Below are 20,366 nucleotides of genomic sequence, written 5' to 3'. Positions count from 1 at the left end.
AACCATTCCACACAAAAACGTCTTCCCTTATTCCCTAACTTTCTTATTGGAAATTTATGACCACGTGGTTGACAAGGTCCATTGATCCAATATTTTCTTCTTATTTCATCTCTTTGATTAGGATGATAATCCAAAATACGTATCATATCAACGGGATCCCATGGAAGATTATCTAAATCAACTAGTTTAGGCATTTTAGGTGTAGAGATTGGCGGTGGTTCATTATTATTAGTCATATTTTTATATGAAAATTTCACACCAATACCATCATTTGATGATGGTTCTTTCCTTTTGAGGTATTTTTCCATGATTCCTAACAAAACAATTAAACAAGTATAACTAATAATATTACATATATTTAAGCCCTAGTAAACAATAATAGCAATTAAATAATATTAAAAAAAAGGAGTTAGGGTTTAGAAAATTTACCTTTGAATTCAATATTATAGTGAAAAGGAGATCCAACAATCCAAACAAGCTCAAGAAAGATTAAAATTTCGTAATTTCATATTAGGAAATTTAGAGGGACATAAGAAATTTAGATTTAGAATTTTAGATCACTTTGGAGTTTGGAGGGAAAGGTGAAAAGGGAAAATATCTGTTGTACCGCCTGTACGTATGGAGCTTTCTTTTTGTGAAGGGGCTAAATATTGAAGAAGTAAGGGGCTTTGGTTTAATTTGGTTGGGGCCTCCACATAAAAAAAAAAATCGAATATCACAATAGAAGATATAGACTATTTTGTCTTAACCGGACCCACATTAGATAGTCTCTCACCCAATAACTAGTATGAGGAAAATCGTCAAATGGTGTGACCAAAAGCACAACAACATATCAAAAAAAAAAAGTTGTCTTTTAATACTTGAACCTGCAAACCCTCATGGAAAGATTTTTTTTACCATTGAAATACCAATCTAGTGGTTCTTAAATGGTGGTAAGTCTAAATCTTAACACTACAACAAATATATCATTTATTGACATTCAATTTTTCGCATTTCTAAAATGTGTGAAAAAATTGTTAAATTCTTCACACTTATAAATGTGCGAAAAGAACACACATTTATTAAAAGTTTACATTTTCAAGTGTGTAAAAGTATATAATCGTTCACACTTAAAAGTGTGGAAGTAATTTGTGAGACCAAATTTCTTCACACAAGAGAAAGTTTGAAGAAATTCAGTGTGACAAACTGTGAAAATGTTTAATATTTTTTAAAACTTTAATTTTGTGTGAATGTTTTGTTAATAGGGAGAGCCAACCTAAGAACGGGGAAGGATGAACATTGAGCAAAAAGAGAAGGGATTTCTAATTCAACTTGACTTAACACATAAGGAACAACTTGAAGATGCAATTTAATTTGGTCCTTCCGGTTACACCCAAAAATTAGTCTCAAAGGTATAAATTTCAAATGAACTACTGAAGCATTATTATCTTACTTCAAAAACTTTTTGCTACAAAAGCAAACGACATATCACAATAACAATTTATTCTTGTAGAAGGACTGTGTCTTGTTATTTGGATTAATACATGAGGCTCATAAATAAATAAATATATAGATACAATGGGCTCAAGAGAATGGTAAGGTAATATGAGCCAAAGTCTTTAGATTAATGGGCCATATTTCTTTTTTGCCTCCAGCCCATAACATCTTGGCAAATAGTCGATAAGTACGTTCAGAGGGATGAAAAAAATCCCAGTAAAAGTACTCATTAGGGTTCTTGCACAACTTGTAATTTGGTGAACCACATTGCAACATTCCATTTAGAGGTCCACCCCCACAGCATGCTTCACTTACATTGGAAAAACCTAGTCAATTTCAAAGAGCAGGAACATATAAATTAACCTAGTCAATCTTTGATGTAAATTTAGTGTTTCTTTGTTTGAAAATGGACGATATGTTTGTTGATTAACCCAAAGCAATACATATTCCACGTCTACTTGTCGTTATTGAATTTTTGGTATACAAATAAGACAATATATGAAGGAATTAGTACCGTAAAGTTTTGGGTTAGCACGCAACTTTTGTACATTGTTATACACTTCTCCACAAACGCCAATTGCACCGGGGTACTTTCTTGGTATACTGCTTATCAAACGTTTCAAGCCAACATTGTAATATTTACACATGTTGTTAACTATTCCAGAGCATCGGTTAATAGGTGCTTTATTTATGAGGACTCTGCCGGGAATACACCCCATAGGACCTATTGGAAAAATAGCGATACGACGAGCCCCAAGCTTGTAAATTTTGTCAACGAAGTTTGATGTTTCTTGTAACATGGCATGTACATATTCTTGCTTGGTTAAGTTGGTTGTTTGTGGTAAAAAGTAATAACTAAAAATATCATTTGAACCCGATGCCACTAAATATATGGATTTCGCGATTTGCTTCTTGTGCAAATGATTGTGCTTAATTAGGCCTTGGAATTGTTGTAGCTGGACTTGGATTGTTGTCACTTTCTTCTCATTGTTGGACATACATGAAACAAACATAATGAGAAGATATAAAAAAGTTACAAGTAACTTATAGTTTGAAATTTTTTGTCTTACTTATTTTGCTATATTTAACCTCTCTAACCATTCAAGTTGAAGTTGTAAAATACATGGGTTAGTCATCATACCTCGTAATCATTTGTAGTTGGCAACAGTCCACTTCCGGCACTAGCAAAGTTGATTCCGTTAGCGGGAATGAGAATACCTTTCCGGCTTCTTTTTTGTAATCGTTGGTGTACCTCTTGAAATGGTTTTTGGAACTTGATACCCATGTATTGTGCTAAAAAGTTTCCGACCTACAAATTAGTTTAACATAACAATATTCTTTTCATACCTTTTATGTCTTATTTGATTATTTTATTCTTTTATAAATTTTTACCCTTTTAATCATATTAAATATCATACGATCACAACGTGTGACGATAGATGACTTCTTTTTCTTAAAATGTTTATAACCTCACAAGAGGTGATACCGATGACTTGTAAATACATACATACATACATATATATATATATATATATATATAACGTACGTTTGGTATATATTGATGAAATTTCCAATACAGGATTGCAGTGCCGTATCTGAGGATTTATGGACTTCAGCCGAAGAGGAAAAAGAAGGCTCGGATGATAGGTGTAATAATTATAATTATATAAACTAATATATAAAAATCACGATAAGTATTATTATTTTTTTATTTCTTTTATTTTTTAATCTTAGCAAAATACTGAATAATATCAAACATTTATGACATTAAATCTAAAAATAAGTCCGATCATAATACTGAATAATATCTTAAGTTTGATAGTTTGAATTCCAAAGATATGATTGTGCTGCTTGTTACCATTTAAACTTTTGTGAATTGTGACAATGATAATTGATTGCAGATTATAAGGCTTTAGCACATAGCACGGCTGCAGGTTTCGGTTTTTTTTTAAGAGCTATAATATTATTATTTTTTAACCATGAAAAATATGTAAGTGGGCTTTTTTTAAGTTAAGTATCTTTTTATAATTTTTAGATAATTGTTAAGATTTGTAATAGCCTTAGTTAGAAACATATATATTTTTTATATAATATACGTAAAAGAAATTAAAAAATCGGACCTCGGTCGGTCGTCCACCTTGACCTATGTCTAAGTCACCATTGCAGGATTGGATAAGTAGAATAAATATAAAAAATAATATAAATTTAAAATGTTGAAAACCGAAAGATCTAAGACACTATTCATTTGTTTTATTAGACGAATGCCCAGGCGATGTAGCGTCGACGGCGTGATGGTGGCAGCCACGGGTAATGGTGGTGGCGGAGGCGAATAGTGTATATTATTAATGTAAAATAGTTATCTCTTATATTAATAAAACAAAATTGTTTTCAGAAACTATTTTTAGAAAAAAAATGACATGGCAAACCCTCATATTTTGCTAACATAATATTTAAATAGATATGACATCATAATCTTTGTATTTTTATTTTCTTATTGCTTTTTTTTTTTACCTTAAACATGTTTACTTCCTTTAGCTATCTTAAACTTTCATCCATTTTTCTATCCTTATATAAATAATTTTTAAAACATGTATACAATGATAAATGAATAGTCATCAACATTAACATTAAACTTTTTACGGGTTTTTTTAAAAATTTTTTAAACTTTTCAACTTTTTTCTTCTAATATTGATCTGAACGGAATATGTCTGGGTCAGAACCGATACTTAAAAAAACCCGGGTTTAATTAGCTAGTGTATATTAATATGGCCTTTTTTGATATTTTAAAGATTGGAAAGTTGAAAGACCGATAAAAAAAAAATTGCTTTATATAAGAGTCTGCGTATAGATATACGAGTAGCTTATAATCCAAATATAGAAATAACAAAAAGTCTCTTATATTTACCTTTTGAATTTGAATCTGTGATAGTAATTTGGAGATATTTATGGCATAGTTTAGAGATCAGAATCAGATAACATGTTGTATCACGTCACATTCATAACTTAAATTTTGTCACATTTCACACGTTCTTCTATATTTTAGATACGATGATTAATAAATCAAAGCTATTAAATTTAATGATTATATAATAATAAAATCTCATCAAATAATAATTTGGCTATTGTTTGATATGTTATACCCAAATAAAAAAAATCACACAATACATATGATACTATAACATGAAAAGTACAATATTTAACAACAAATAATACTTAGTTATATAAGTACGTGGGACATGTGAAAAGTTTGTTATAGACAATCAATCATATAGTCGGCTTAGAAAGTGTTTTAAGAATGTTTTGCATATATCGGGCACAACTGCACAAAAAGAATTATAAGATAGGGTGAGTTATTTTAAGAACTCATAAAAAAAAAAACAAAAAAAAACTCAAACAATTTTGGACCACAAATATATATTTTTTTTTCTCTCTTTTCAATTAAATATGAAAATTCATCTAAATAATTCAAAATGTTTTATCTCACAAATCGTAAATCGTTAGACGAAACAAAAAACATGGGTAGTCTTAAAATTTCGTCATCTTTCATTAGAAATCCAATTCGATATACTTTTGACGACTTTTTAATTTTCGTTTTCTTTTTGGTACTTACACATAACTTACACATGTGTAGGTTGAACAAAAATTAAGATTCGGAGCGGGCTTCACCCTTAAGGATATTCATAAACCAAAGCTGGTGGGGGTGATAGGTCATTGAGGGTGATAGGTCATAGTGTGATAGGTCATATGTGGTGACCGGTGATGGGTGATCTACCTAACGGGCTCCGCCCTTAGCCGCTATGGCTCCGCCATGGACTGACGGGATCCGCCTTTGGCCACCATGGCTCCACCATGGATTAACGGGCTTCGCCTTTAACCTTCATTGTTGTGTACATATGTTCATTTACTAATTTATATGTGAAAACAATGATCCTACACAAGTGTAGGTACACAAGTGCAAGGGGGAAAAAACAAAAATTAAAAAGGCGTCAAAAGTATATCGAATTGGATCTCTAATAAAAGAGGACGGAATTTTAAGACTACCCATACTTTTTGTTTCGTCTAACGATTTACGGTTTGTGAGATAAAACATTTCGAATGATTTGGATGAATTTTATTATTTAATTAAAAAAAAAAATATGTGATCCAAAATGGTTCTTGAATTATTTTTTTTTTTATTAGTTCTTAAATAACCCGGTAAGATATATATACTTAAAAAGAAATAAATACGTTATTTATGGTAGGGCTTAATGATATTAGGTTGGGCCTTATCTTTATCAGGTTGGGCTTTATTAACGTTGTTCTTCATAAAAAGTTCTCGTACTTTGTTGGTATCTAAAGATGAAGCATCTCCTCCGGCCTCCGCTATAATTCTAAAGGAAAATTTGGAACACGATTATTTGGAACACGATTATTTGGAACACGATTATTAAAGTTTATATTTAGTTTATACAACTTTTAATAGTATAATATTTATTTGAACTTTTAAAATTCTATATATGACATGATAAATTTTCATATGAAAGGCACATCATATGCTTGTGGATCTCATCTACAAAGAAAGATGATGTTTATAGGAAAAATATATACTAACGAGTTATCATATCCGTGCGTTGCCACGGGGTGCACTTTCTACACGACAAAATCGTGACCAAATGTTTATAAGCAAAATCGTGACCAGGTTTCAGTGTCAATAAAATAAAAACGAAAACTTGATGTGGGACAAATTAAAAAACGTTATGTATATAAAAAGACGAATGAAAATAGTCATACCAAATGTTTAAAAGTAAAATCGTGACCAGGTGAAACTTATTTGATGAAAACATGAGAACCCAAAAATTTAGTGTCAAGAAAATAAAAACGAAAACTTTAATGTGGGACAAATGTTAAAAAATAGAAAGTTTAAGAGGTTAAAAATGAAATATGGTAAAAGTTTATTATGTGTTATACGAACTTGTAGATTCCGCGCATAATTTACTTTTACATTCCTATAAATTTTTAGTATAGTATAAATGTAACTTTGGGGTTGTTTAAGTGTGAACATAGCTAGAGTAGGGGGACTCACCAATGAAATCAACAACTGTTCGACCATTTGTGAATCGTCCTGTTGGAGTGTGAAAGAAACTCGAGCCATAAGGTGTAAAGTTAGCCTGAACACCGCAATCCTTGATATATTTATTGTTCCCTGGATCAAATTGGGAGTCTCCAAACACAAAAACAGATTTAACATTCGCATCGACCAATGCTAAAACTGCAAGATATATACCGAGGAAAAGGATCAAATGTGGCAATCTCCCCATCAAGCTAGTCACAAATTTGGTTCAAATTTTTGTACAAATTATACAATTTGAAGCTAGCTAAAAATAGTTGAAGAAGCCGTAACAAAAATAATTAAGTTAAATAAAGGAAACAAAAAGAAAAAAAATGCGGGTAACGAAATACATGAGAAAAGCACACCATTAGCTGCTTGTCATCGTTATCCTTTCCATTATTGTTACTACATAAAATTTAAAGAAGTAACAGTTACGACAATTTCACTAGGACATGAAACATGATAAATAAAATGTGACTTGTTAAAAAGTACATGTCTAGTGATATATGTTTTTTTTAAAAAGACGACATTAACGTAATACCAATTACCATGTACGAATACAATTTACCTCAATATATTACCTTACGTGAGCCATATATAATTACAAGTTATAAAAAGTAATACATGTGCTTTTGGTGGTATATTCTTTTTTAAAAACTATTACAAATTTTATTAATGAAAAATAACCGGTTAAAAATATATATATTTTTTTTGGAATACATTATAATGTACTCCTACTTCTAAATTACACCTATACTTGGGATTAGAGGTGTAAATGAGTCAATCTTACTTGCGAATTATTCGAATTCGATTCGGAAAAAGCTCGTTTCGAGTCGAGCCTAAATGAGCTCGAGTCGAATTCGAGCTTAACTATTGACTCGTTTACTAACCGAGCTCGAAGTTCGAATATATAACTCGAATAAGCTCGCGAGCCTAAACGAGCTTTCATATATAGACTAACGAGCTTTTTTCACGAACTTTTGATAATCGAGCTTATAGTTAATTTACCGAGCTCGATTTTGTAGAGTTTTTTTTTTTTGTCAAACGAACCGAGCTCGAGCTTTTTTAACATATCGCGAGCCGAGCTCGAGCATAAACAATAAGGTTCGATCGAGCTCGGTTCGGCTCGTTTACACCCTACTTGGGATGAAATAAAAGACTCTCAAAAATTCTCTATTAATCCACCCCCATAAATGTTGGAAGTGAGATTCGAACCCAGATGGATTCCTCTAAGGTCAAAGACTTACTAATAGGTCACCAACCCTATTAACAGTTAAAATTGATCTTAACTAGATGCCAAATAATGATTAAGAAATTTTTATATAGAGATTTTCGTTTCAACTTCAGGTTTTATTTAAATAAAAAGTTACTTGATCAAATAAGGTTCATGATATTATTGTCATCTTTAGTTAAAAGGTTTAAATGATCATTGGCTGATAAACCGAAATGCACATTTTTGGTTTCAAACTTAACATTGCCATGAAATATTTTAGAACTTGAAAAGAATGTTTTTAAACTTTATACACCCCAGAAAAAAAACTTATTTTGGTATGGGCATAAAACGATAGATATCATTGTAACTTACTCTAAAATGTGGCCATAAACATGAATATTCAAATAATCATTTCGATTTTTGATATGAATTCTAGTATATGTCCAGGGACAACGTACTCCATGGTTGGTCAAAGATTGTTACGACCAACGACCGTATACACACCTTTTATTTTTCTTTGACTAGGGTACCTAAAAATATGCCAACCAACACACTGCACAAGTAATCCTTTTCTTATAACAGAAGGACATCTTTTTAATACCTTACCCATCTTTTCATTCTTCATCTAGCATTATAACATATGTAAATTTCATAAGTCATTGTAAGTTGAATAGATTGAGGTATTTCTACTTTGCAAATGGTTTATTTTAGGGATGGGCGTGGGACCGGTCCCGTCTCGTACCAGTCCCGGGACCGACGGTACCGGTCCCGAAAATCCCAAAAATGTGGTACCGGTCCCGGTCCCAAATAAGGCGGGATCGGGACGGTACCGGGAAATCCCGTAGTTCGCGTGATTTTTCCGGTCTCATCCCGGTCCCAATCCCGAAAACCATCAAATTCCAATACTGGTCCCGATCCCACTTGGGACTCGGTACCACTTCCCGGTACCGGAACGAGACTCGGGACTTGGGATTTTTGGCTCATCCCTAGTTTAATTGGATAACTATTGATGTCTAAATAATCATGGTTTTTAAAACGCCCACCGTATCCCAACCAAGCTTTTTTGGTATCTCGACCACACCTACTATTTGCAGTGATAGTCGCTGCAAATAGTGTGGGCCCCCTGTATGTAATGCAAATTTGTCAAAAAATAGGGGACCCCCTGTCAGTAATCGTTGCAATTAGTATGGTTTAATTACAATCGCTGCAATTAGTATGGTTTAAGTACTAAAAGTCTGATCGGAATACCATACGCCTTTTAAAATGATTAGGAATTTAGGATCAATATTTTAAATACCGGTATTACCGGTACCGGAGACCACGCCGGTATTTTAAGTCTGGTATTTTTCCGGTATTACCATACCGGTATTTCCGGTATTTTCAAAAAATAAATTTTGATTTTTTTTAAAAATTATTTTTATGATACTTTAATGTTATTTTTTGTTATTTGTGAACTTTAAAACCTATATTTTGTTATGAAATACATATTTGGTATTATTTTTGAGTAAATTATAATTGCATTTTGACTATGTTTGTTAAATTGTAACAAGTTTTGTAAGATTTTTACACAAAAAAATATAATAAATTAAAAATAGTCGTACCGGCCGGTATTATCGATAATACCGGTAATACTGAAATTTTTTTTCATGCCGGTATAATTAAAGTACCAGTTTTTAAAACATTGTTTTGGATCATTAAAAACATTTTTATTCAAACCATCCTCCATAAATACGAGTAACTCAAAAAGAAAAATTCAAAACCATCCTCCCATAGTCCCATCTAGTCAAAGTGTCAAACCTATAGACACAATTTGAATTCTTTCCACACAATTCCAAAAAAACAATACTTTCCTCACTCCACTCTGCAAAACATCTTCTTCCCTTTCACACACCTTCCCAAAAAACCCTAACAAAAAATCACTCCAAAAAATGAAAAAACCCACCACCATAATCCACCACCACCTACTCACCACCACCATCTTCATCCTAACCCTAACCACACCCCTCACCACACCCAAGTCCACCATCGAGCCATGTTCAACCAACGACTCATGCACCTCACTTCTCGGCTACACCCTCTACACTGACCTCAAAGTCTCCGAACTCGCATCCTTATTCCAAATCGACCCATACGCCCTTTTATCATCAAACTCAATCGACTTCACTCAATCATCAAACGACGTCGTTTCACACATCTTACCATCTCAGCTCTTTTTACAAATACCCATCACTTGTTCTTGCACTGACGGTATACGTAAATCTGTATCTACACATTACAAGACCCGACCGTCTGATACTCTGTCCAACATTGCTGATTCCGTTTTTGGTGGGCTTGTGTCGGCTGACCAGATTAAGGAAGCGAATGATGTGGATGAGGATGTTGGAAGTGTGATTGATGTTGGGAAGAATTTGGTTGTGCCGTTGCCTTGTACTTGTTTTAATGGTACGGACAATAATGTGCCGGCGGTTTATTTGTCCTACGTTGTTAAGAATGTGGACACGTTGGCGGGGATTGCGGCGAGATATAAAACAACGGTGACGGATCTGATGGGTGTGAATGCTTTGGGGAATGCTGCTATTGAAGAGGGTGATATTCTTGCTATTCCTTTATCAGGTACTCACTTTTGTTCCTTTTTTTATTACTGTATTATTTTTGGATTTTTTTTTATAAGAAAGAAAGTTTGTCTGATGTCAAGTTTAACGATACTGTGGCTATTTCCGAGCTATTTCTTTGACCAGGTCTTGATGTTTAGATAATGTTAGAAATATTTAGATATGAAAATGTTTTTTGGATTTCTTGGTGAGAAAAGTTTTTGCATTTGGTTGGAATTTTTTTAGGAAAAAAATTGTCTTTTTGTGTTTATTGGTGAGAAAATGTAGGCATTTTTTTACTAATTTATTTGGTTTTTAAATGTAGTGGGGAAGAAATGCCCAAAAATAGACAGTGTGCTTGTTAAGTTTTGTCCGTTTTTTACGAGACCTGCCGACTTAAAATGTTGTTTTTTTTTGTATTTTTTGGAAATTTAATGGTTCGTTAAGGGATGTTTATGCGGTTTGTACGATGCACATGAGAATAAAGTAATTCCTGAGGTCTTGCTAATAATTGTGAGTGACTGGATTTTGGAGTATGGTGGTAGTTAAGGACTTCAAGGAGGGTGTTTGGACATGTGGTTACCATGATCTTTGAAGTCTTGATAATTAATCCGTTTCTGTTATATATGGTAGACAATTTCATGCTTAACTTACTGTAAAATATGGTATATTGTAGGAATAAGATCTAATGTAAATACGTGTTAGGAAAACGGTTAAAAGATGGTTTTTGGTTATGTATATGCCTAATTGGATTTAATTCTGCTATATGAGGCGGGTATTCGGTGAAGAAGAAAGTGTAGTTTGTGTGTGGTTTCATTTAAAATTGATGCTAGCTTTGTTTTTCCTGTGGAAGTGGGAATACAAATGATGAAGGATTCTTGACTATTGAATAGAGAAAGCTCCTTTTTCGTCTCCTTTAGTTTAAAGGTTTCAAGGAGATTTCTAACTTTAGATTGGTACTTTCATGATTGTGGGTTTAAAGCTTCCAACTTTTTAGTATTATACATTTCATTTTGAGATTAGGAATGTTTTTCTTTGAAATTTTGTTCCGGTTTTAGAGTACTCATCTAGACTTGTAGTATATTATGAGATGTTGAAGTTTTTGAAGAATTTTTTTCAAAGTATGTGTAATAGACTAATAGTGTTTGTGCATCATGGGTTGCTCAAACTTGTTGATCACGGTTTTGTTAATGTAATTAAATTTAAATTGTTACATGAGAAATTGGCCGCTGTTGTTTAAGAACTTGCCAAAATGGAACACGGCAACTAATAACAAACTTACCAAAATTGATGCTTTCTTGGAACTTAGGGGCTTCTTGGTACAAGGGAATTATAGAGAATGAAAATGTAATAGTGTTAGAAAATAGTAGTTTCCACTTTCGTTGTTTGTGGTAATGGTAAGGGAATTAGGGTAGCCACTACTGCTTTCTTTGTAGCATAGACCCTTTGAAACCTTATACTTGATTTTGTTTTTCTGCTTATTTTCAGCTTGTGCTTCAAACTTCCCACGTTATGCATCAGACTATGCATTATCCGTACCCAATGGAGCCTATGCTGTCACTGCGGATCATTGTGTTGAATGTAGTTGCACAGCAGGGGGCAGGTTACAACACGTATACTTAGTGTCCATGCCTTTCAAAGGGAATTGTAAAACATTTATATTAATCTCCATCTTATTTGGTGCAGGTTGTATTGCCAACCAGCTTCATTATCAGTTTCTTGTTCGAGTATGCAATGCAAAGGTAGCAACCTTATGCTCGGAAATGTTACAGCTCAGCAGACTAGTGCTGGCTGCAACGTCACATCTTGTGGTTATGGTGGCTTTGTCAACGGAACAATAATCACTGCGTATTCTTCTAAATTTACACTCCCTTCTGTTTCCAGTATAGAAATTAGAGATGCATATTGAGGTGGCAAGATGGGTGGGTTATCCGTGTCGGGTAATTGGCAAAAAGGGATGGGCTGGTTGGGATGGTCCTTCAAGCACTTTATTGTCCATTTTCAGAAAAATTCAAATAAATGATTAGTGCATTATTAGTAATTATAAAACCAAATTAATACAATAATGATCTAATTCTTTGGAAACAACAATTTTGGAGATTGTATGCCTTAGAAATAATCACCGGGCATCTTTCAACCCATTTGACCCGTTTTAGCTAAAATGGTTTATTTGACCAGATTGAGAGAATACACAACCCAATTCAACCCATTTATAAGTATATAGATTGGCATGGACACCTCTAAAATATGCTTACCGTGATTTAAAGTCAAAATCCACATTAATTTGTGTCACTTTCTATTTTGGTATGCCACACAATAGTTACTTTGTATATATGATTAGTTATAATCTCCTTAATGTCCCTTAAGAATCTGTCACACAAGTTGAAATCATAGATTAGTCCATTTGCTTGGTCTCAAAGGTCATTCTGAAGGGTCTCTTCTCTCTAAAACTTTATTGAGTTAAGCCTGTTTTGATGATCTTTAGAAAGAAGATTTTCATAAGAGAACATAGGATTGTTCAAAGTGTGAATTTGATCTTTGAAAGATTTTTGTCTCTTCTCTCTAAAACTTTATTTTGCAGGTTGTCAAATTCTCTCCAACCACGGTGCCCAGGTAAATTGATCATAAAATTTACAAGTGATTTGAAGATGTTAGATTATGCTACAGGAACTCTGAATCTGATGTGTATTTGGTTGTTAAACGTCTTGCAGGGCCACAACAGGTTCCACCACTAATGCCACCACCAACCATGGTTAGCCCAAACATGGGGTATGCTCCAGCCCCTTCGCCTTTCCAACTCGGTGGTGCACCAATGGGCGGTCTTCCAGGCTCAACAATTCCATCAACTGGCTCAAGCATAGTACTCCCTCCTGCAAGTGGTCCTAGTTTAAGTTTCTCGGCTGCGTGCACCTTGGTGACCCCGTTGTCCAGTTTCTCACTAGCCATAGCTCTAGCTTTGTTTGTCAAGGTGGCACATCCATTCTTGTAGTATTTGAAGGTACAAACATGTTTGTTGTACATTCAACCTTGATTATGCCCAAAAAAAGGACCTATTCACACGGGGTCGGCTATTTTGTATTAGGTTTGGAATATTGTATGAGATTAGGATGTCTGTAGTCACTTTTTGGAACTTAACATTCGAATGAAATGAATCTTGGTGACTTCCCATTGGTGTCTTTAAATTAGATTTTAAAGTTTTAAATCTTGATGTTTTAGGCTTAATGTATTTTAAAAGTAGAGATGCTTTGTAGCTGTCTTGTCCATTTGATATGTGTTTATCAATCTATCTGTCTCTTTTGGACTATACTGGTTATTTTGTAATGAGGTTGAGCCGTTGAGGTTTCCTGTTTGCAGATCCTCAGCTACAAATGTTTTATTCTTAGTGGACCCCATATTCTCAATGATTTCATGGACATACCATGAGAGATGAGACCATTATTTTTCATTTATTTTTTGAACGGCTCATACCATGAGACCATGATCAGTTGATCACTCATGTTGGTCTAAAAACTTGTGCAAAAGTATATAGCCAAGACCTGTAAGATGCACAAAATGTGCGTCTACCACTCTACCAAACCAGTAATTTAAAGAAATATTTTTTAAAACTATTTAAAAGATGCATATCTATAGAATCAAAATTTGATATTAATAGCTTTTCAATTCAAAATTTGATATCAAAGTTTTATATATATTTAGGTTATATGATATGATATGATATTGGATTGGATATAGTCATCTTTACAAACTTTAAGCTAATCTTTTCTCTATCATGGTAGAGGGTGGTGTATATGCAATGGCCACTAGGAGTTGTGTACGGTGTACCTTTGTAGATTGTAGAAAGGCAAAAAAAATGTTTTACTGGCAAACAGGAAATTGGAATAGCTTGATTAAAAGGCGCCAGCCAAATTAGTTTTATGCATCAAGGAGTTGCTCAACGAAAATTCAATCATATTTCATTCAAATGATTAAATGCATTAATGAATAACAAGAGCTTTAAAGTGTTTATGTACATTACACATATTTAAAGTGTGGATTTAAAAAACTTCATAGAAGTCGAGTAATATCCCACTTTCCTTTGACAATAAGACTAGATTGACCACACCAAAAACTTGATGTATCAACGTTACATCGAAACCATTTCTACTTGTTGCATTCGTACTAATATTTACTACACCTACACAAAGCAAGTAGCTACCAACATACCGGAGACGGTGTGACATCCAGCATTCCAGCATGTGAAAGCTTTCACATCATGACGTACTTTAACATACTTGTATTAGATAGTCATGCATTAAATTCGCATAATACGGATCATTGAAATAAAATCCAAACAACCAAAAATGCATATTTATACTGTAGAACAAGAAATGACACGCACATTTTATCTTCATTTCAGCTTTTCAAGCTTTAAAAATTTTATTTTATTCTTAGTCTTTGTTTGTATTCACTTTTAAATGTGAATAGAAACATAAAAATTATAAATCTAATTTTTTATTGTTACCTGAAAAATCAATAGGGTGACAATCTGCCATCTTATTGTCTTTAATGTATTAGATGATACTCTACTTACAGGTCTGACCATTTACTATACTCATTTCATTGTTACTTTCTTTTCTGGCCGGAAATTCTTTGTGGAAGCAATCTCTCTACCCTTGTTAGAAAAAAACTATCTACATCTTTTCTCCCTCATGCCATGCTTATGTCAGATTGGATACCATTATTGTTGTCGTTGTACTAATTATTTATTTGTAGCTTTTAAACTACTTTTAATTATTTCTTTAGATAATTTTTGTTAAACAAATTCTTACTTTCTTACAATCCAAATATTTAAACTACCTTCAAGCTTAGTATTGAACCGAAAACTTTCAATTTAGGAGGCATAAGGTAGTTTTAATAGTTTTTAATACAATCCAAATATTCTATTTTGATCGTTAAACTTACTTTTGTTTTTATATTTTCACCTTTAACTTTTTCTTTTTTAATTTTTGCTTTGTATTAAAAGAAATTCGGTTATAGTGTGCGAAGGGTCAGGACAAGGTGACATTTGTGATATCTTAGCTTGGGGCACATTTTGTTTGACAGTTTTTCACCTATTATCATTACACAAAGTTAAAAAAAAAATTAAACCTTGTTAGCAACCGTATACCCTTTTTTTGTACTTTCAAATTTTATGACTCCAAGTATTGTGATTTGGTGGTGTAAGAGGATGTTAAAGACTTAAAAGAGACATCCATTTGGTGGTGGTATTTATGGAAAAATCAAAATAATGTGGTATTCGGGAAAGAGACAACAAATGAAGACGTTTTTAACTCGATTGTTTCTTTGTCGTTTTCATAGGTATCATCTCGTTGTATAAAGTCAAGTTGCCGTGGTCATTATGGCCTAGTAGTCCTAGTTACTTGATGTAATACTTGCTTATTTCGGCACCTTGCCGAAGTTCCTTATTAATAAAATTATCTTGCTGTTAAAAAAAAAGAGAGAGAGTGAGAGAGACATCCATGGTGTATATAAATAATAAGTAAAAAGAAATAAAAATGTCAAAACTACAAATAATTTTTTCATTAAAAAAGTTTGTAAACACATGTAGCCTAATAAGCCAATGGTTAGTCGTTGGTGGCCCATCGTTAAGGTTTTTGATCTTAGAGAAATCCACCAAGATTCAAATCTCACTTTCTACATTTGTAGGAGTGGATTATTAGGGGGGTTTCGAGAGTCTTGGGTTTTATATCAGGAATGCGTGGTTCGAGCACCGTATACTGCCCAATTGGATGTTACTGTGGTGTCTCGAATGCTAACTGTTAACTACTAATTAATTACTCACAGTAAAAAATAAATAAGAAAATGTAGCCTAATAAAACAAAAAAGTTAAAATAAATATAGAAAATAATTATATTGGTGTTTATTAATATCATCACATATGTTTTTAAATCTCTTTATGAGTCTAAATTCTAAAATGCAAAACGAGCTGATTGATTAAAAATTTTAGGCCCGACCCGAAATTGGGAAAACGGATCCAAAGTCAACACGGGTTACGTTGAAATACTCTAATAAACAAGGATAAAGCAAAACCGCCCCTGACACGAACCTTCCAGATACCGAGTTTTTTTTAGCTTATAAAATAACCAACTTACTCATCGCTAATCGCTCCCATTATCGATTTTCTTCTTCTTCTTCAAGATTCAAAGGTATTCTCATCTTTTTCCTTTATTTTATTTAATAGTTATTATCAATAACGATCTAGGGTTTGTTAATTGATTTGGGGAAATTGTTGATTTATTATTTTTAGGGGTTTATTTTAATTTTTACAACATTTGACCTAAGAAAGTTAATTGCTTTTTAATAATCTAGGGTTTGTTGATTGATATTAGGAAATTATCGATTTCATTAATTTAGGGATTTATTTGAATGTTTAATAGCAGTTGACCAAAAAAAGTTAATTGCTTTTTGGGATCTAGGGTTTGATTATAGAAATAAGTCTGTTTCATGAAAAAAACCCAAAGAATTGAACTTTTATTGTTAGTTAATGAATTAATTACATTTAGGGAATTTAATATTTGTAAATTGCTAATAAAATCTGTTTGTATTTTGACTATTTTAAGTATATAGGGTTTTGATTCAAGGACTATTTCTGTTTCAAGAAAAAAGTTTTTGTTTTATAAAAACATGTCATGCAAAAGGATTAAATTTATGGATTTTGATTTTTTGATAAAAGATATAAGGGTTTTTGTTTGTTTTTGTGGAATTCTTATGCAGGTTGATGTGGTTTTTTTTATCTGTATATATGTATAAAGTAGGGTTTGAGCTATTTAGTACTGTGTTTGTTTTACTAATTAAAAAAGATACGAACTTTCATCCCGGTTGCGTTTCTTAGGACCTTGTAATTTTTTGCTGTGAATTGAAGTAGCCATAGTTTCAATCTTGTAGAGCTTAATTTGAGACTTAGGTGGACAGAGGGTGTTTGATTAGTACAACTTTTTCTTGGCTTATTGCTATATTGGATTCTCAAAAAGCCAATAAACTCGTTCTTTCGGCTAAAAAATACTTATTTGAATCCAGAAAATTTGTGCTAGGACAAAATGGGTGTGTTTTCCTTGATTTTTGAATTCCTTATTTTCTTTGACATTGTTTTTTTTGGTCTAGGGCCTCTTAATTTATTTGCTCTCCCGTTTTCCCTATTAATGAAATGTTTTTAACTTTTTTCAGATTCTTTGGTAATTTTGGATATTCGCAAGTTCGGGATTTTGGGTTCTTAAAGCAATCTCAAACTTTCGCTGGTTGGCTTTCTAAATAAGGTAAGAGTCCCAAACTAATTTTTGCATTTCAGTCTAAAGAAACTTTTAGGCTTCTTTTGGTTTTTATTGTTTTCGTCAAGTATTTCAAGATTGGATTATTATGATCAAGTAACTAACATTGTATCGTTCTCTCTTTGAGATGCACTTCCGGTCATCATCATACCATAATGCAGATATTAGCTTGCTTTTTACATCTGAATGGACTGCAAGACGTTTATCCAGTTGGTTGAGGAAAAAAAGAAGCGTGTTTTGGCCAAAAAGGAAGCACCTTTGAAATGGCAGCAGAAACTTGAAGCTGCCATCGAAGCCAATGAAAGGAAGTCAAAGACTACGAAGCATAAGAGAAGATCTGTCTCGGCATCTGATAGTGACAGCGGAAGTGAAAGCAGCCAGGAGGTTAAAAAGTCAAGAAGGAAGAGTCACAAGAAGCATAGGAAGCATGACAAGGAAAAGAAAGAGAAGAGATCGAAACGCAAACCAAAGAAGAGATCTTCGAGTTCAGGTGATGACAGTGACAGCTCATACGAAAGTGAATTGGAAGAACGTAGGAGAAGACGCAAACCAAAGAGGAAATATTCAAGTTTAGGTGATGATAGTGACAGTTATGAAAGTGAATCGGAGGATCGCAAGAGAAAATGTGGTCATAAGAAGCATAAGCATCATCACTCGAGCTCGGGTTCTGATCACTCGGGTTCTTCCAGTGATGAGGATCAATTGCTAGAAAAGCGTAGGAGACACACAAAGCATTCAGATTCATCTAGTGAGGAAAGTGATGGTGGAACAAGGAAACGAAGACATTCAAGGCACCATCGCCATCATCATAAACATCATAGACATATTGATTCAAGTGATTCAGAGGGTGTTAAAAGACATCACATTAAGCACCGTCATAAGCATCATCGCCGATCCCGTAGCCATGAGTTGAAATCTGATTCGGACAGGAAAGACCAATCAGTAAGGAGGGTATCTGACTATAATCATGATTTAGATAGACAAGTTGGAAATATAAAAGACGATCATCACAATGATCACCGTCGCAACCATGAAGATGGACCTGTGTTGAATGGATTGGCTCATGACCTAATTCACAAAAACAGGGAGGGACCTGTGCTGAAACAATTACGTCCTGATACAGGGGAATTTGATGGAAATGGCTGGGATAAATCATATGACCGGAGTGGCGAGCACAAGGATGGACACGAGCATAATGGGTGGCATCCTGATGGTGCTCCAGGGGACCATGATAATGTTAACTTGGATGGATCATATATCAGGGCTGATGAGCACGGAGAAGAACCTAGGCTGAATGGATGGCATCATGTTCCTGTGGTGGGGAATGTGACCGCTGATGGTGATGGAGTTGAGAAGGGTTCAATCATTTAGGTTTGAAGGCATTGATTCAGTGATTTTCTTTTAACTCAAAAACTTCCATTGTACTTTGTAACTTGCAACATTTGAAAGCTATTCTGTCTATTTAATCGTATTCTCTGGGTTGTTGTGCATGATTTGTCTCTTTTAAGTTAAATTAAATCTTTTGCTTTTTTTTTTAAACCAACTGCCGTAAAAACTTTATCATTGTTTTCCACTTGTTCTTTGGTTGGCGTTGCAACTTGCAATAGGTATTATCTTTGTTAAATAGTTGGCAAACTGGTGTGTTGCATGATACTTGTTCTCTTATCTGAAACATTCCATTAACAGATAGTCATTAACAACATTGTGTGTATCTATGTTGGACATTAGCTTTAATCATTCTTTCCTTTGTGAAACCTTCTCAGTGTTGAACGGTCCTGAACATTGGGGCTTGTTGCGTTTGCATGAAACTAGAATGGCAATATCGAGTGTTAGGACCTGTTAGGTTGCCCATTTATATCTAACATGATTTGAATTGTCGAATTGTGATGGGTCTATGGGTCTGTCCCACGAGTCTGCATAGCAATGGTTATGGCCTTCTGGACGCCACAGCTTTGAAAGCATGGAGAATGAACGGTAGGTCTCTATTGCAGCCCGTGCACATCATGTGTTCACTCTTTTTCATGAGTGCTTACTTCACTTTGTGCAGTCATGTCTTCTTTTGCTTGCCAAAAATTATCGTCCAGTGAGACCTAAGCTTCATTTTCATCCATGTGATCTTCAGTCGCGTCATTTCTTTTGCACTCAAAACATGAATCAATAAGATGGAAACAAATTGTCTGATCTTCTAAGGTATATGTTAGTGCTGCAAACGAGTTGATAACAGAGCTCGAGACTCAGGCTTGAATATACAATGTTTATTGGTTTTTGATGGTCAAAAGTCAAAACATACAATATACTGTTTGTCATATGTAATGGATGATGCTTAACTTATCCTAGTTCAATCAATAAAATAGAAACTAATTCGTCTGTTATGATAGCAAATGATATACGTACGTACGAAGTACGATAGATTCAAGTGCCTAGGTAGAAAAAGAAAAATGAACATATTACTCTTAATTAGTTAACATCATTGTGTTGCTTTGAGGGTACCGTGCAGATTATGACTTATGAGTGACCATCTTGGTCGTGTTGTATGCCTTCACCTAAAATGGATGATTATTCAAAAAGCTTTATGGTCTAAAGCTTGATATGGACTGAAAATTCCGGATTTGAGTTTACAATTTCTTAAATCTATCTTTTTACTTGCTTTAGAAAATGGTTTCTTTGAATAAGCGTTGCATATGTGATGGCTT

At 33.6% G+C, this 20,366-nt stretch overlaps 3 protein-coding genes across 4 annotated transcripts; 2 read left to right on the top strand and 1 right to left on the bottom strand.

Moving 5' to 3' along the window:
* Nucleotides 1-1,563: 1,563 nt before the first annotated feature.
* LOC122592291 (GDSL esterase/lipase 6-like) lies at nucleotides 1,564-6,773 on the bottom strand. The gene is made up of 4 exons (XM_043764489.1): nucleotides 6,539-6,773; nucleotides 2,618-2,769; nucleotides 1,991-2,456; nucleotides 1,564-1,802 (listed from the first exon to the last, which is right to left on the bottom strand). Exons 1-4 carry the CDS (start codon nucleotides 6,771-6,773, stop codon nucleotides 1,564-1,566), a joined length of 1,092 nt encoding a protein of 363 aa, XP_043620424.1.
* A 2,777-nt stretch (nucleotides 6,774-9,550) lies between these two features.
* On the top strand, nucleotides 9,551-13,535 carry LOC122603127 (lysM domain-containing GPI-anchored protein 1-like). The gene is made up of 5 exons (XM_043775750.1): nucleotides 9,551-10,391; nucleotides 11,858-11,972; nucleotides 12,056-12,217; nucleotides 12,951-12,982; nucleotides 13,081-13,535. Exons 1-5 carry the CDS (start codon nucleotides 9,707-9,709, stop codon nucleotides 13,356-13,358), a joined length of 1,272 nt encoding a protein of 423 aa, XP_043631685.1. The 5' UTR covers nucleotides 9,551-9,706; the 3' UTR covers nucleotides 13,359-13,535.
* A 2,933-nt stretch (nucleotides 13,536-16,468) lies between these two features.
* On the top strand, nucleotides 16,469-19,163 carry LOC122584307 (sarcoplasmic reticulum histidine-rich calcium-binding protein). 2 transcript variants are annotated; one of them, XM_043756520.1, is made up of 3 exons: nucleotides 16,469-16,554; nucleotides 17,573-17,661; nucleotides 17,835-19,163. In XM_043756520.1, the coding sequence occupies exon 3, from the start codon at nucleotides 17,860-17,862 to the stop codon at nucleotides 19,042-19,044; it is 1,185 nt and encodes a 394-aa protein (XP_043612455.1). In that variant the 5' UTR covers nucleotides 16,469-16,554; nucleotides 17,573-17,661; nucleotides 17,835-17,859; the 3' UTR covers nucleotides 19,045-19,163. The 2 variants fall into 2 exon arrangements, with proteins under 2 accessions (XP_043612455.1, XP_043612449.1); XM_043756514.1 differs by having other exon boundaries at nucleotides 17,801-19,163.
* Nucleotides 19,164-20,366: the final 1,203 nt, after the last annotated feature.

Source organism: Erigeron canadensis, chromosome 1, assembly GCF_010389155.1.
Source record: "Erigeron canadensis isolate Cc75 chromosome 1, C_canadensis_v1, whole genome shotgun sequence".
NCBI lineage: Eukaryota > Viridiplantae > Streptophyta > Magnoliopsida > Asterales > Asteraceae > Erigeron > Erigeron canadensis.
The sequence above is the reverse complement of the archived record's forward strand: the minus strand, read 5'-3'. Positions and strand labels throughout refer to the sequence as shown.